The 18,262-nt window shown below is 37.8% G+C and overlaps 1 protein-coding gene across 1 annotated transcript; it reads right to left on the bottom strand.

The window, feature by feature from the left end:
* Positions 1-853: 853 nt before the first annotated feature.
* Smp_055870 (synaptobrevin, putative) lies at positions 854-17,600 on the bottom strand. Its single transcript, XM_018792514.1, has 5 exons — positions 17,402-17,600; positions 17,269-17,365; positions 16,138-16,242; positions 5,440-5,598; positions 854-2,058 (listed from the first exon to the last, which is right to left on the bottom strand). Exons 1-5 carry the CDS (start codon positions 17,542-17,544, stop codon positions 1,891-1,893), a joined length of 672 nt encoding a protein of 223 aa, XP_018644256.1. The 5' UTR covers positions 17,545-17,600; the 3' UTR covers positions 854-1,890.
* Between the last annotated feature and the right edge of the window lie 662 nt (positions 17,601-18,262).

Below are 18,262 nucleotides of genomic sequence, written 5' to 3'. Positions count from 1 at the left end.
AACTTCAAGTAGGGTCGGGGGGCCTACTTCAATGTTCCATTCAGGTTTTCTGGGAATAGTGGGTAGTTGTGTAGTAGCTGAAGGCCAGCTAAACTGCTCCTTAAAGTGTTTCGCCCATCGTTCTAAACGTTTGGGTTGAGAGCAGATAGGGGTTACGAACACAGCTGGTCGAGTTAGAGCTTATAGGGAACTTTCATTAGAATTAATTACCTCAAGTGGTGTTCGTCAGGGCTGTCCACTCTCTCTCCCTTCTTGTTTAGCTTTATCATTGACGTTGATTTGTTCAAGACAATGGAGTTCCTGGCCATTAAAAGGGAGGATAATTTTGATTTATGTAGAATCCAGAAAGGTCCAAGAAAAGTACCAGTCTTTCATATATTTAAATTAATTGGAATATGAGTTCGAATAGATCAATAAATGATGAACTCAACTACTGAGTTACAGAATTGCAATCAGTTGTAGTTTACTCCTATTTATAGGAATCCATTTTTTTATTAATAAATAATTCTAATATCAGGAACTACATAAATGTTCGCATATTAAGTTTTCAGCCATACATAACGAATGCCTCATTGGTACTACAATTCGGACGTCCAAACATCAGAATATCGAGAGGGTTCCGAATTCATGACTAAATGGAAATAATGGGTCTTAAACAAAAACTAAAACTTAAGTGAATCAAAGTGAAAATTCAGTTTACTAACCACCCAAGTTTTACTTCGTCGATACGTCAACACTATAGTAACCAAAACAAATACAACGCACACCTGAACTAGTCTGTTAAATCTATGCGTCTACACAGATTCAACATTATACTCATTCCAGTAATGTTACAGAAACCTAAAACAAATTTAGAATTCAATTTTGTTGGTATTCAATACATGACAAATATGATTTTTGTTAAAAAAAGGAAAAGAAAATTTATGTATATTGAGCAAACATATTAATTTAAATCTGGTAAAAAGTAAAACCATGATAAGTACTAATCAATAATAAGAAGGAATTCTTCCAGAGTAGAAATTGCAAATACACATTTTCTCATAATGTTAATAGTAATGAGAATAACCGCAAGAAGAAATAGTACAGAAATGAGTATACTTTAAATTATCTGTAGAGAAGTAAAAAGGACAGGGCACGGAAATAATGATAAAAGTGAATAGTTGTGGTATTATTATGAAGCCACTTGAACATATATGCACACACGCACGCATAAAGACACATGCATGCGTTTACAAAGTGTAATTCCAACAAAAAGATATCAAACAGTTTGTACCTCTTTTATCTTCTTTCATTTATTGATAATCTTTGGCTTTCAAAAAGTCATTGTTATTGAAAATAAACAAAATGTGTATTGGGATCAATAAAGAACAAATAATCGATATACATTGGGAAGATAGTCACCCATACAAAGTAGATAGATGTTGAGTGAAAAATAAATTCGTTTAAGAGAAAAAATCATTCCGAACACTATATATATATATATATATATATATATATATATGATATGTAATTGTCATTAAATCTCTGCGCCTATATAGAAAAGATATTTCATCAGTGAGAAGTAGTTAATGCAGGATTAGTAGTAGGTATAGTGATTACAAAAAAAGACTTAAGTATGTATATTTATAATATAGCATAAAAATTACAATATACTGTGCAATATTAATCATTGTCATCATCATTTGTAAAATTTATCTGTCACGAGGGAAACAAAAGGAGAACGTGTCGCGATAAAGAAAATTGAAATGTTAACAAGACGTGTTGTATAAATTGATCCAGTAAAAAAAACACATTATCGAATATCTCACCTAATTTTCAGATGGGTGTTCCTTTGCATTTTCTGTTTCATGTAGTAAACAATATGAAGTTAATTATTTACTGTTGCTATTATTACTGGTGTTGCGATTTGCTATTGAACACCCCAGTCTGCCAGAGTATAATTATCACAATTACTAGAAGTATGCCACCGACAACACCAACAATAATTAATTTCATACGGAAATTTTCCCACCAAGTTTTTCGGGCCACCTTTGTGGCTGTTGTTTGGAATTGATTAGCCTGAAGAAAAACGATTATTTAAGCATTTTGTGAGTTTATAAGTAAGGAAATAAAAAAAACAAATCATTATTCTTTTCTCCGAGTTGAACATGGCCTTATCAACTTTGGTAATAGTTGTGAGACTTATATCAATTTTCTATTGAGGTTGTCTGGAAATAGTGGGTAACTGAAAAGTGGTTCAAGATCACTTGGATTGTTACTTTGTTTTTTGGAATGAGAGTGGATTACGGTTCGCCTTTTTCTCTAAAACAGTTACACTAGCACATAAAAGCCTTAAAATGTTGAAGTACTGTTCTAACAATTCACAGAACTGTCGAATCATCAACTAATTGAACAGTTCTAATACAAAAAGCATAGTATTCAATATGAAAGCTATTAGGGCTTTATCTATAATAATTTTCCCTTGGATAAATTATGCCCCAAATGAGAAAAACGACAAAAGCAAAACTAGAATACACAAGATACAACAAATTTCTATATTATTATGAGCAAAAGAAAAGAAATCTACATATAAATGAAAGTATAGAACAATAGCCGTGGCATACGACCCTGTAGTAAATTTCAGAAGAAATCGGTTGCGAAGGAAAACAAAATGCGTTGCCTTGACAGAACAACTTACAATGAGATGAAAAGGTTGTATACCAACAGAAAGATAGAGTATGTGTGAGAGGGAGTAATCGATCGAGGAGAAAAACAACAAACAATGTAAACTAATATATGTAAGTATTGCTTTTTTGTTTATAAATTTACAAACATTAAAGTAGGAAGTAAACCTTACAACCTACATCTCTGTACAGATATTAGTTAACTTGAGTCAAAAAAATGAAATAAAAGTGCAAGCATTGAATATATATTGAGATAAATTTATTAGTTGGATTGGAGAAAGATAATTGACGTATAAAAATGGGAGAGGAGATTTTTTAGATCAGATGGAATTTCGTTTTCTGAGTTAAATGGTTGGACCATGAAGCTTTCATAGTTCTTCTGAACAATATTGTCAACATAAACTACCTGAAGTTTATGTTGATAATGTTGTTTAGAAGAGCAATGAATACTTCAAGATTCAAATATCCAGCTCAAAGGATGAAACTACACTGAAAACAGTTAATGTATAATAACAATATTACGAATTTAAGCGTTGAAATATTCTCTTTTGAAACAATCACAACTATTACCAAAACTTTATGAATGAATGATATTAACTATGAATAATAGAACTATTTACAGAAAATATAATAAGATAAGACTGATTATATCATAAGTATATATATATATATATATAAACAAACCAAAAACTAACCGGTGATTAATAAGAATGACAGAACACAAATTTATAGAACTGACTTTTAATAAACTTAATAACTTGAAGCATTATAGCAAAACTTTTGAAGGCAATTTCACAGGTATAAATATGATTGATTGACTGGAATCTATAAGATACTTAACTTATTTATTTGATATTGTTCAAACTGAATAAATAAACAGTTTATGATTCGATAATTGACTTAAGTAAAGTACATAAAAACATGTTGACAATACAGACACAGCTTTATTGAGTATAGGTTAATAACCGTCGATAAATTTAAATTTTAGGTGACTAAACGACTGGACTATACGAAAGCGAGTAATATTTAGCTTGCTACACGATGTCATGTAGTTTATAACTCTAAAAAGCAGAAATACAACACCGAAAAAAGTTGCATAAAAACCCTTACATCATATATATATACATATATCTTTTTAAAACTAGGTATGATCCATAGATATTCATAGTTCACTTCATGATTCTACATAAATTGGTACGTGATTTTAAATTTGAAGACACTAACTTATAGACTTTTCAAAATATTCTTAAGAGGATTTGTAAGCTTCATTTACACTAGTTTTAATATTTGCTATTCATTTTTGTATCTTGAAAACAGTCTATCAGCTATTTAAAGATCTAAAGGATAATGTGGGGTGACAATATGAATAGCAATATCATACCTTTCAGCCAACAACCTAGTGAGTCAACGTCTTGGTAAAACTGCACTATACTGACGACCTTGATTAGATCGAGACATATGATAACCCGTATCCAACTTCTGCGCAGAAATGAAACTAAGCAGAAATTGCCAATATCTAGTTCCCAAAATATTTAAAATCGATGGGAAAAGTATTCTTAAACAACCACATAATAGATATGACATAGTATGTAAGCTTAATTGCGGGAAATACCCGCCGCTAATACAGATTGTATCTAAGTAATGTTATTTTAGATATAGTCAAGGGCGTTTATGTGATCGGAAAGTATTTTCTCACTCCAACTCCTAAACCTCTCTAAACAATAGGATGATACCATAATTTATAGACGAAATAATTAGGCATTAGATAGCGCATCTTGAATAATTTCGCGAAATTCATTCATCCATTTTGTTATAAAGCACACGTATTATAGCTGTGTCAGTTTGGTATTAAAAACCTCATGACCCTAGTCCAGACTCCTAATACATAACCCATACCCTTCTTCGTCTACCATAATAATTCAACATATAAGGGTTCATTGATCACATCAGAACTACTTGTTTACCATAATTTTATTTGTGACCTCTTATTTTTAATTATTTTATAACTAAACACTGTTTTCTGACTGGACAATAATTCGCCCAAGGTCCCCAGTAAGTTTTACCAACGTTTCTTCTTTAAAGTGACGAAAAAATTAGAGTAAACTCTGATGCTGATCACTTACTAAAAATGATTGGATTTATGACAAATAGTCTACTGAGATACATCGCTAACAAGAAATCAATAACTTAGTTTGCTTAGTAGGAATTTCCCAAACAAAAACGCAAGTCGTTTGATAAACAACTTCCCAGTAGCGTTAACATTGAGTGAGAAAACGACAAGTCATTTTGATGTTAACAAGATCGTTAAAGGTGCTCACAAATTCGGATTCAATATAGAACAGTGACTGAATGAATCATACACTTTTTGTAGTTCATTTACGTAATTAGCCGTGAACCACACTATTTGTGTTTAGGCAAGTAATACTACCTGGGCGCCCAAATCAAAGTGGAATGGAGCTTGAACCTTTGATCTATTGTACGAAAGACGAATGCTTCAACCATTAAGTCGCTACTTCATAAGACGTTGGTAGGCTGAATACTATACTTGAACTAGTGTATCCCGTATTATTATAATAATATGGTTGAATCTTAACGTCAAGTCCAGGTCACATCCTAGATATAAGTTTTTCTATGGATAGAATGTCGCAAGCAAATACTTATGGTATGAAACAATTCTTCAGCGAAAACTAATTATCATAATAATTTGAATATAAATGCATAAACCGAAATTAAAGCCGAAAATAATACAAAACACTATATAATTGCAAACACTCACGCTGGCTGCAAGTTCATCTGTTTTACTGACCAAATTGTTTAACCGATCACCTCGTTGAAGCGCTAGTCTAGTATTCTCTTGCATTACAGCTGTTACAGTATTCACATTACTACGTAACTGGTCCAACGAACCATTTCCCTTAGAAGAGTTGGGTGATTCCTGAAAATACAGTAAATATAGGGAACAATGATGTTGCACACGGCAGTCAATTGGGAAGAAGAACGATAATATCAATATGGATAAACATGAAATGAATTTTACAGTCAGAGTTATTTACTGTTTAGTTATTAAAATGTGGTAATTGCAAAAGTAGTTGAAACATATGGATTCGTTAGTATGATGTACTTTTACATCATATTCAGCAAACTGAGATAATAGACAGTCATGGATGTTAACCTGATTACTCTAGAATAGGTAAGTAGTTAAGTTAAAATAACTATTGTAATAACTTGGAAAATTAAAAAAATTGGCAGCATAAATGCAATACAGATTGGAAGCAGAGAATGAAAATTAGCTTTGATAAAGAGAAAGACAGATCAACCGACATAGGAATGATACGAATAACAAGTGACCAAGAAGATATTTTACTATCTAGTACAAAATAAGGGAATTCGTTTCGTTTGGGAATCAGTTTCATCATAGATGTTACGACTACACAAGGCTTCTGTACTTAGACTGGTGCTAATACGAAATCTGTATTTCTATGGACAAAGCAGTGTTCAGTTGAATTATTTTGTACTAGATAGTAAAATATATCTAACCACTTCCATCCCTCTCTATAGTCCCATAATTCCATCCATCGGCATTCTACACTGAAGCTTAACATATCTCACCCAGGTGTCCTATAAAACACAAAATAAACTCCAAAAATACCTACCACTCAATTCCCAGTCCTTTTTCTATCTGCTTCCTCAAGTTTGTAGAACAGAGCACCTAGTCTGTATACTTTGTGCTGGACCATTCAAATTGATTTTTAACAGAACTCAATAATCAAGTGCAAATTCCTTAGTTTTAGGTCACATTTCGGGCGAGGGCTAATAACACTACCACCTAGTTACATGAAATCAAGTATATAAAGGGAGGTTGAACCCTTCAACCTGTTGGTCTAAAGTTAAGCAGATAGAAAAAGGACTGGGAATTGAGTAGTAGGTATTTTTGGAGTTTATTTTGTGTTTTATAGGACACCTGGGTGAGATATGTTAAGCTTCAGTTTAAAATGCCGATGGACGGAATTATGGGACTATAGAGAGGGATGGAAGTGGTTAGTATGTCCTACGGATAGTACGCTCTCAAGGAACAAGTTTTCTAGCTGAAGTGGCACCAATTCATCCATTTTTTGATTTGCTATTTATCTTGTTGCCTTAGTTTTTTGTTTTCAAATCGCAAGAAATACAAATGGTAACCAAACTTTACTTGTCTCTACTTATTCTGTATTCCCTATACCGTTTCTCAAGTGCGAAAACCTGCTTACATTCTCTTTTTGACAAAGCTCGACCTGAATTTAATCTACTACGCTTCTTTTTAGTTCAAAACGAGTTGGTCAAAACCTTTCCTTAAAAAAGACGTGCGACTGATACGTAAAAGGTACATATGTAATAAAACATGAAGTTGAGTAAACAATGATTGATCGGTTGTTAAAATACGTTTGTGAAGCTAGACGTCACTTGTGTATGAATGCACATATTCGCTACTTGCTTTGCTGAGTAAGACGAATTCGCCCACATGATAAAAGTCTTTACAGGATGCATAAAACAAATGTGATGAATAACAAATTACTCGCACTTTATTTTCATGAAACATAAAAGTGGAATTATACCTAAAAGATTAAAATAGCTTAAGGTATACGGCAGAAAGAACTATATTTTTAAAGGATTAAAACTGTTAAACAGTAAAAAAAACAAGCCAAAAAAATGAAGGAGTAACTTTCTTACGAAAGTATCTAAAAGGTTTTGGGAGTATCTGTTTTAATATCAATCAATTTATGCATACATGAGGATTTGAAATGTTGAATAACGTGCTATAGTAATTAGAAAAAGAATCTAAATAACCTCCTTGAATCTTACTGAAAACCAGTTTTCAAAACGAATGTTTTAGATGTTTTTTCTGTTCAATTGAATAAATGAGATAGTTCGAGAGAGAATTTTAATGACCGGTGAACAGAAAATGAAAGTAGAACAAAGCAAGTATGATGCAAATCATATAAACAATCAACATAGTGAAAGTTCTAGTGAAGTTTCGGTTTCTGAGCGGGACGATTTGGTCGTGGAGCTTTCACTGTTCTTCTGAATAACATCTTCAGCACAAACTTCGGGTAGAAGTGAAGTAACCGAATTGCTCCAGATATGACTCAGCTTGTCCTATTGACCTCAATCTTGGTTGATTATTGTCGACCTTTAACCTCTTATTATCTGCCTCATTATTTCGATCGTATCTCCCTTTGATTTGATTTTTGGTCATATATTTGTCCATGATTTCTCCAATTGGTCGATGGATTGGATCAATTTCTATAAGTTTGTTGATTGCTGACTGATTCGAGTGCTAAACCTCTCAAATTCCTTGGTGTTCTTAGTATTTTTTCTATCCAGGATCTCAACATTTTTCTAGTCGAACGAAAGGTACACAGATCGGGTTATCAATAGTAGAACTTATTGCAGAAGCAGAGATGCAGAGACGGGAAGCCCCAATTCTTAAACATTCGATTAAATTAGAAAACGTCGAATAACAACTAGCGATTTGACCATTATTAAGACTGAATAAAAACTGATATGACAGCAAAAGCTGTGATAGTACTCATCTCAAGAAACAGAGAAACATTACAGGGAGATGAATATTTATTTCATTATTCGAACGTGTAAAAAACCTATTACTAACGAACATACTTTTCTCCCGCATTTAGTCGGGGCTTACTCTAAATTTCAGACTGAAGTTAGGATAAGGGACTGACTGAGATATTACCAACTCAAAATGTGGAAACCTCAGGAATAAAACCGCGGTTAACTGTTGTTAGTCTTCAAACTACTTGTGCCATTGAATTTAGCGACGATTTGACTTTATCAGTTGGTAGGGATACGTTACAAATTTATAGATTCGTTTTAATCTTGGTGTGTCAGACTAAGTCCAGTTCATAGGTCTTATTTTACACATAATATACAGTTACCAGTTGAATATAAAGTTCGTGCCCACAATTTACCACTTTTAAAAAAAAGCGCAATTGTTAGTTTATCAGCGTTAGATAACTAAACGTCAACTTGTTACTAATCTAAAGAATGATGATAAACTGATTCAAAAATCCGATTGCTACGAACGCTTTCGCTTTCTAGTCAGCCTATCAAACGAGTTTTCGCAATAGGTGTCTACTTGGAGGGAGAAGACATTCCATACGCTTCAAGTAGAATAGTGTATTTAGTCAGAAACAGGTGAGAAATATAATGCGAACTTTCTATAACATGAAATTCAAATAACAGTTGGAAAGTCCCTTGACAACCATTTATAAACACAGAAACCCAACAAATCGCAACATGGAATATGATAAATAAAACGTTCTGGATGTCAAGATGTTGCTCATATTACTTATAAAAAAAATCACACAGAATTTCGTGAGGGAACTGATTTAGCAGTATGCTATAATCGTTTTAGGTGACCATCCTTGTAGTCGTTTGGAAATAAATAAGTAGAAATCACGTACAGATGACTCAGTCCCAACCAGACCGAGAACATAACAACCCCTACAAAACAACCACACAAACCTATCTAGATAAAAAGAGGGTGTGAGATCGTGTAATAATGTAGTGCACTGTTTCATCCAGTACAATACTGCTAGGTATAACATCCGTACACATAAATTTCACGTGACACTTATTAAAGGATAATCAATTATTTATTTTATTTTATTTAATCACATATATATTGGTACAAAGGGCACCGGATACATATGCGCCACACAAAATAATGAGAATGGGAGAAGAAGATGCGTATATATAAAAGAAGGAAAAAAAAAGGAGAAGAGTAGTGGTGGGGGGAACTAAATGTACAACCAGAAGAGCTCTCTCAGTTAGGATAGTTATAGCCACTCTTTATGAAGAAAGTAGAAGAAGGTTACAGCAGGCACGCCACTGGCTTCTATTCTGAGCCATATCTGATAACGTCTCTAGCCACAGTGTTGCACCATCTCTCGGACCCCAGCCAGGGGGTCGTGAAGGACCAACAGAAGCTAGCCCTTTGCAGCTCTCTTTCATGCCACGACACCATGTCATACACTGACCTCCTCTCCGCTTTTTCCAACCAGTCCCAGAGTCGGCAAATAATGCACGACGTGGAGGTCTCTGGGACGACATTCGTAAAACATGTCCAAGCCACCGAAGTCGGTGTTTCAAGATGGTGACACTAATTGAATTATCGTCTCGGCGCCCGAACACACGATGCCGAACCTCTGCATTACTAACATGGTGTTGCCACTGAATGTCAGCAATCCTTCGGAGACAACGATGATCGAACACAGAGAGACGTCTAACATCCTCAACTCGGAGAGGCCAGGTTTCACAAGCATAGAGCAAAACTGCTCTCACCGACGCGTTGTAGATCCGACCTTTTACAGCCAGACTAACATCACGAAGGCGCCAAAGATGGCCCAGATTGGCATAAGCCGCTCTGGCTTTCATTATACGTGCATCAATCTCATCACTCACGCTCCCACCAGCACTTATGTAGCTACCTAGATACACGAACTTCTCAACTACTTCAATCTGCTCACCATCTAGGGTGAGTACAGGATGAGAATCCTGCCAGTCTTGTAGGAGTACCTTGCACTTGGAGGGTGCAAAGCACATACCGTACCTGCGGACACTGATTGCCAACTGATTAAGTGCAGATTGCATGCCTTGGGCATTACCGCACAGTAAGACAATATCATCTGCATACTCAAGGTCGAGAAGTCGTTCTCCAGGCAACATATCCACACCGCCATTACTTACATCGATCAGAGTTGTTTCCAGGATGTCGTCGATGGCAAAGTTGAAGAGGAATGGTGAGATTGGGCAACCCTGCCTAACCCCACTGCTTGAATGGAACAAGGGAGAAAGGTGGTTGTATGCCCTCACTCTGCCTGAGGTGTTCGTATACAGGGCCTTTAAGATGTTAATGAACTTCTCAGGCACACCCTTCTTCAATAGACAATCCCAGAGAACAGTCCTGTCCAACGAATCGAAGGCCGCCCTGATATCAAGAAACACTACGATTGTTGGCCTGCGATAAGTATGACGGTGTTCTAACATTTGGCGGAGGGTGAAGATACGATCAATGCATCCTCGACCAGAACGAAAACCAGCCTGCTCCTCGCGAGTCAATCGTTCTCGGGTTTTAAACAACCTACGAAGAATGACAGAAGCCAATAGTTTGGACCCAATCAGAAGTAGACTTATCCCCCGATAGTTGTTACAGGAACAACGTGAACCCTTTTTAAAGATAGGGACGACTATCGACTCATTCCATGATGTTGGAACACTTTCTTGCTCCCAAACCTTTGTAAACAACACAGTCAATTCCTTAGTCAGAAAGTCACCACCATCTTTAAAAAGAGCCGGAGGTAAGTCATCTGGGCCCGGTGATTTGTGACGTTTCAAGAGTTGGAGTTCCTTGCGGACTTCCGCCTCGTTTGGTGGATCGGTCGTCACCGGCCATGGGGGGCAGGACAAACTGGTTGATGTTGCCGGAGCAGCAGGCCAGTTGAACTGCCCTTCGAAAAATTCCGCCCATCGTCCAAGACGTTGAGATGTTAGTGATTGGCATCCCATCATCCTCGTAGATTGTTTCACTCACACCAGACTTCTTGCTGCCAGTGGCTCGGATGAGTTGGAAGAGCTTCCGGCAGTTACCAGATGCAGCTGCTGCTTCCATCTCATTAGCACGCTCCGACCACCAGGCTTCTCGGTCCTTACGCAAGCTTTGCCCAATTTCATTACGTAACAGCCTTCGTTTGTGGTCAAACTCACGGTCACCCGGAGTAGACCGACGGGCTTCCATCAGTTGTAAGGAGCCAGAAGAAACCCAGTGCTTATAAGCGGGACGTTTCGCGAAGCCGCAAGCGGCTTTACTCGCCATTTTCATGGCGTCGTGAAGATGCAACCAATGCTCATCTATACTTTTCGGTGGGATGATAGCTAGCCTAGAAGCTAGCTCCGCTCGATACTTACTTGCAACAGAAGTTGCAGCCAATTTACTAATATCAATCCGTTGGTGGTGGTCAATCCTTCGGCCACTGAAAAGTAAGGTGAGATTGGCGCAGACCAGGGCATGATCAGACTCCAGATAGGTACTCCAAAGGGAGCGGCAGTCTTGTACACAACCACGCCAGCGGTAGCTGATCGCGATGTGATCAATCTGAGTCCAGGCTTGGGATGCAGAGGGAGGACGCCAGGTGGCACACCGGCGATGACTGTGCCGGAAGTTAGTGCTGGCCAGAAACAGGTTGTGGTTTGTGCACAGTTGCAGCAAACGGTCCCCGTTATCTGTCCTGCGACCAACAAGTCCCCATCGGCCACCTAGACGACTCTCTTCTGTGCCTAGACGCCCGACCTGTGCATTCAAGTCTCCGACTAATACTACAATATCTGTCGAACGCGCTTTCTAGAGAAGAACAGTTAACTGGTGGTAGAACTCATCCTTGATTGCATCCGGGCTGCAATCTGTCGGGGCATAGGCGGAGATGACGAAAAGACACCGATTCTCACGCCGATTTCTTCTCACTTTGATGGAACTTTCTAATCTAACAGCACATAACCGATTGTTAATGGGGATCCAATCGATTAGTGCTGCCTTAGCTCTAGCGCTTAGTGCGACACCAACGCCAGCAAGACCAGACGAAGATGCCACAGGGTCCCCGGATAAGCGCACGTGAAACAAGCTTTTCGAGGCGACAGATGGAGAACGAATTTGTAGTACTTCACTAGAGTCTTGAATACGGGTCTCGGATAGACAACAAACGTCAACATTAAGACCTTCCAAAGACATAGCCAGCCCTATCTGTTGTCTGATCTGCATTAGTGTGCGAACGTTGAAGGAAGCCAGCTTGAACGGCGTACGTGGTTTCAGAAAGACTGCTTCAGTATTCATAATCGGTGGAAGCATTCACTTTCAACCAGACAGTGACCGGAGATCGTTTAGATAGGACAGATTTTCCACCAAGAGCGAGCTACTGCATAAGTTGAAAAGTAAGGTTACACAAATTGGGGATAAAAGGGGGTGAAAAAGCGACATAGTAAATAATAATAATAATAATGGTAATAATAATAATAGTGTAAATTGTCTTGCTTCTAATATGAGCGAGAATAGTATCGTCAATAGAATCCATCATTTCATTTATTTGTGTGTGGGCTGTGATACTGCCCGGGTGCCCAAACCGAAGCAGGTGGTTTTCTTAGGGGGCCACACCCGGAGCCTTTGACCGAAAGGTCTGATCCACAAGGCAGTGGAGCATCGTGAGGAGATGCAGTCCCATGGTAGCCGGTGATCAACGATTGATTCGTACGCCATTTGTTCCCTCAGGATACTGGAGCCCATGTGCACCATTGGTTTGGAATCAGGGTTTTCCAACTCCCCTAGGTGGACCCTCCGTGTCCACCAACCCGGTTAAAGCGCCGGACATTCGCTTTTCGTCCTCTCACTTTCGTAAACAACACCCCCGCCACGAGAAGGCAGTGAGTAGGACTTCCCTGGCAGAGGCTATATAATCAATAATCAATACAAGTAGGTCTGCAAATAAATGGATGTATTTATTATCAAACTGTTATTCCTGTTTGACAATCAAAATGAACAAGTATCGATACATAATATCAGCACGGTAAAAGCATACCATAAGATAGACAAAGATGTAAATTTAATACTAATTATGACAATTATGGAAGACTGAAATAGGAAAGCGATAGAAGAATTTTTATGAAATTATTAAGTAAAAAGTATGGTATTCAACAATCAAAAGCAGATGATGTATCAATACAGTAATGTACTCTCCTTTAAGATCAATAATGGAAATTGAAAACCCATGAGATTTCAAAACAGTCAGTCAGCTACAACGTAGGACCAGGCCCATACATACATCGGTCCAAGTTGTCTCATTAGCACAACAAGATGAACACCAAATTAATAGAAGTAGTTAATTTAATGGTGGTAATATATAAAAAAGGATTTTATCTAAGGATATAGTACAAGAAGAAAGAAATGAAGCAATTTTAATCTCACAGTTTAAGAGAAAACAGAGAGTGTATAAACCTACGCCATTGTGATCGATTCTCAGCCATGTCACACAGTCTCCAACCCATGGTTCCGATAGTCACGCGGACCCCAACCAAGTAGTCTGCATCTACCAACATGCCTCAGACTAGAGGTTAGTGACTTCAACCACTGATGCCATGTTTTGGTTTGGCCACCCCTAACTCTCTTCCAACCATCCACTACACTAGTCAACCTTGCGCGTCGTGGTAATCGGTGTTCAGGCATACGTAACACGTGGCCCAACCATCTCAGTTGATGAAGATCCATCACCTCATCAACTGATTTACCATCATTCCCTAATACCCTGTGTCTAACCTCACTATTACTTACCCAGTGATCCCAGCAGATGAGAGCAATACTTCTAAAACACCTGTGGTCAAATACTAGTAACCTACGAGTATCTTCTACTCTTAATGGCCATGTTTCGCAGCCGTAAAGTAGAACAGAACGAACTGCTGCGCAGTATACTCGTCCCTTAATTGATAGACGGATATCTCGTCTTCGCCATAGGTAACGTAAGTTGGAAAAAGCCAAACGAGCTTTTTGAATCCGTGCTGAGATTTCGTCAGACACCAACCCATTAGGGCTGATCAGACTTCCAAGATAAGTGAAGTTGTCGACGCATTCGACTACTTCACTCCCTATCCTTAGTTCAGGTGTTGACGCAGGCCAGTCCTGGAGTAACAATTTACATTTAGAGAGGGAGAGACGCATCCCAAACATCCTGGCATTGTTACTCAGTTCTAACAGAAGACTCTGCATTTTGTCAGCGTCCTCACCAAACAGGACTATGTCATCTGCGTATTCTAAGTCGATAAGTGAACCTCCTGGTAGGAGATCAATTCCTGAAAATTCAGTCGACGAGAGTGTTATTTCCAGCAACAGGTCTATAATGAAGTTAAACAAAAATGGGGATAGTGGACAGCCTTAACGGACACCACTTGAGGTTGTAAACTCATATGACAGTTCGCTGTAAGCTCTCACTCGACTGGTAGTGTTTGAGTAAAGAGCCTTCACAAGGTTTATGTACTTCTGAGGTACACCTTTTAATGACAGACACTGCCACAGAACCTCTCGGTCTACAGAGTCAAATGCTGCTTTTAAGTCAAGAAAGACTATCATTGTCAGACGCCGATAAGTATGTTTGTGCTCTAAAACTTGACGAATGGTGAATATGTGGTCGATGCAACCACATAAATATTGGTGCAAAGGGGCACCAGATATATATGCGCCGCACAAATCTCATTTGATTTGTGTGAGGGCTGTGATACTGCCCAGGTGCCCGAACTGAAGCTTGCAATTGACTCCTTAATTCCGGTTTCTTTTATTAGTCTGAAAAGCTGTCTCGTGTTACCTACAGCCGCTGCCTTTTCTATCTCTTTAGCTTTCGATGTCCACCACTGCTCACGACCGTTCCGTAGACTTTTGGTTAACCTAGATCTGATTCGCTCTCGCTCTTCATCGTGTTCAGAGCCTGATGGGATGAGTTTACGAGAATCCATCAATGCAATAGACTTGGAAGAAATCCATTGGATTTTTGTAACCCTTTGGTTTAAATTACTGATAGATGTTACTGCTGTTTTCACAGCTGCCCGTATATCTTTGGAAGAAACACCTGGGTCAACCTCGTTTACAGAACTGCGTAAATGTGAACTCAGTTGTTCCTGGAACTTACTTTTGGCTTTCTCGTCCTTCAGTTCAATTCTAATGGGTCTTCTTAGTGTAGTTATTCTGCTTCCACTGAGGAGCAACGAAGTGTGTCCCTATCCTTCCGAGTTCTTACGGAGCCGTTTAGCCGAACAGCACAAAGGCGACTGTTAACGGGAATCCACTCTAATAGCGCTTGTTCTGCTTTCGTATTAAGTGCTATGTCTACACCTGCAAGTCCACGAGAACTAGTCATCGTATCAAACCAAATGAGATTTGTGTGGCGCATATATAGCTGGTGCCCCCTTGTAACAATATTTGTGTTTAAATAAATAAATAAATGATAACTTCTCATGCCACTGGGCTCCACGATCTCCAGTACTCTAACCAGGAAGTTGTAATTGACTGATATATTCTATTCCCACATCTTTTTTTCACACCACAGAGTTACATCACATTCGGTAGATTCAGGATACTGAACAAGTAAAAGCCTAATTATGATTCTTTACCACATATACGAGATTAAACCGATTGGGGTGGTCTTAAAACACCGAGAAAAATATTAGACTGACGTTGAAAGTTAAAAAATAAGTGACTATCTACGAAATTTTCAGACGTCTTAGTAATTTAAATGTGTGAAACAAAGATTAGAACTAATAAGCTGCAAACCAACGTTTTCGGATATTATGGAGCTTTACAATCAAAATATTTACAATTTTCTCAGTATATTATGCATCAATCATAACTTCTTAAAAAATCACAATCAGAAATGACAGTATAACTTACCATCAACTCTTCCAAGTTCAGACTATAAGACTGTTGTAAACAATCTTTACCACCACTTTTAGCCCTTTGAAATCTTGTACCATCACTGAGAAAATTACGAGAAACCTGAAGAATAAAGTGTTAAAAAACAAAATAAGGCTTCAGTGTTATTACGAAACCAAGTCGCTCCAGGGATTTATGATAAATATGCAGTAATTGAGAAGAGAAGCTGAAGACAAATCTAACACATTTTATCAAGCATGGTTCCAAAATCGACAGGAGGAAACTGAGAACTAACAATATTACCGATTATTATCAGTAGAGTGGTTAAAGTGGGAATGATAATGTTGCTTCTCAATCTGAAGTTGGAAACTGTCTCAAACTAGAGACTTTGAGGCACCGAAATTTATATCACACTACTCTGTGGACTGGATTCGATCACAACAACTCACCTTTTCATGTCCATGTATCAGTTCACTTAGTCTCCAGCTATAGTAAACACGTCAGTTTTGAATTACATCAACTGGGACCACCATTTGCGAGGTCACAAAATACAGAGACTTCATCATCACACTTGTTAGTAGGATTTTAAATCTTTAGTTTAGAAATGTGAATTTAACAGTGGACGTGTATTATAAGGGCGAAATTACATGTGACGTACGAAGAACTTAAATATCCACATGGGACTTAAATACCAAAAGCATCAAATGTAGCGCGGATGTAATAGTATTCCTCGCTAGAGCGAACCTCAGACCTTTTGGGTAGTTCTATAACTCCCCAATTTATTGAGATTGGTGATACTTTTTAATGGATACGTATGAACGACACATGCAAAAGTGCCGCACAAATACCAAGACATTCATCCATGGTGATGTTTGAACTATTCTCCCACGATCTATAGTGTTTGGGGATTAGTTCCATGACAACACCATAGGACATCTGAACCGCTCAGATATATTATTCCTCTTGAGTTGAATGTGTCCGAAAACAAAGTTAGGTAACCTGAATGTCATGTGCCGCCCTACATACACACCTACCACATATTGCTCTCGAAATTAAATCGTTAAATACCATTATGTAAAATAACCAAAGGAGAATCCAATGGACTTGAAAAAAATTTTGAAAACTAAGTTCGTTTGTGGACAGACTTACCTCCACAACCAAATTTCGAAATTTTTGTCGAGATGCGTTTCGATCGGTTACCGCAATAAAGGAAAGTCCTGAAACGGTTAAGCAGTGAAGAGAGAAACTAGAGTGAAAATGAGATCAAAACTTAAGCACTTACTCGCCTTCGCTATAATATATATCTTGATCTGGAGGATTACATAACAGATATTTAAGTACTACATCTTCAAAACTACGTTTTGTGAACGACCGATACCAAACAATATGTTTCTCGTTTGTAATAGCAAAGTAGCGGAGATCCATCGTTCAGAAAACAGACAATCGGACCAGCATTTTAAACTGTGCACCTATCTAGACTGCGCGCTGTTGGAAGTACAAATAGCACAAACAAAACATGTATCAGCTTTCAATCTTGAAGTTATAAACTCAGCTGTAAAGAAAACTGTTTGGGAGGCAACGAGAACAACCGAACTCTTATACTCACAATTGAAAATTACATACCTTTCAGACTTGGGAAAAAAGATTTGAACGACAATTATGACTCGTAAATATACTAGAGTGCTTAGTTCTGATCATCATTTTATTCACGTTATACCCAAAGTACACAGTAATTTTGAGGAGAGTGTACTCTTGCATCAAGCCAAAAACTGTATGCACAGAAATCACAGAAGAAAATATCCGAGGTCTGAAAACATGCTTCGTACAACAAACTGTGGTTTGTTTACAAATGACTCATTATGAAATACTCGATGCTGCCACTTGTTATCTTAAATTCTGCTTCACTGTTTGTTGCCCCACTGAAACTATTTTCGCAAGTGGGAGGGGATGAAAAGCGATGTAGGGGTAGAAAAACCCTGTTGAATTTCGAAAGCTGGATGTTCCAAAAAACCAAGAAATTAAACATCTGAATTCCATGTCTACTCAGAAGCTTCTGCCATGTAAAATCACTTCCAACGTGCGAAAACTAGCTAAAGAGCCTACAAGCGGGAAACCTGTTAGTGACGAAGCCCAGCTAAATGCT

Source organism: Schistosoma mansoni (assembly GCF_000237925.1).
Source record: "Schistosoma mansoni, WGS project CABG00000000 data, supercontig 0258, strain Puerto Rico, whole genome shotgun sequence".
Lineage (NCBI taxonomy): Eukaryota > Metazoa > Platyhelminthes > Trematoda > Strigeidida > Schistosomatidae > Schistosoma > Schistosoma mansoni.
Note: the sequence above shows the minus strand (reverse complement) of the source record. Positions and strands in the feature narration are given on the sequence as shown.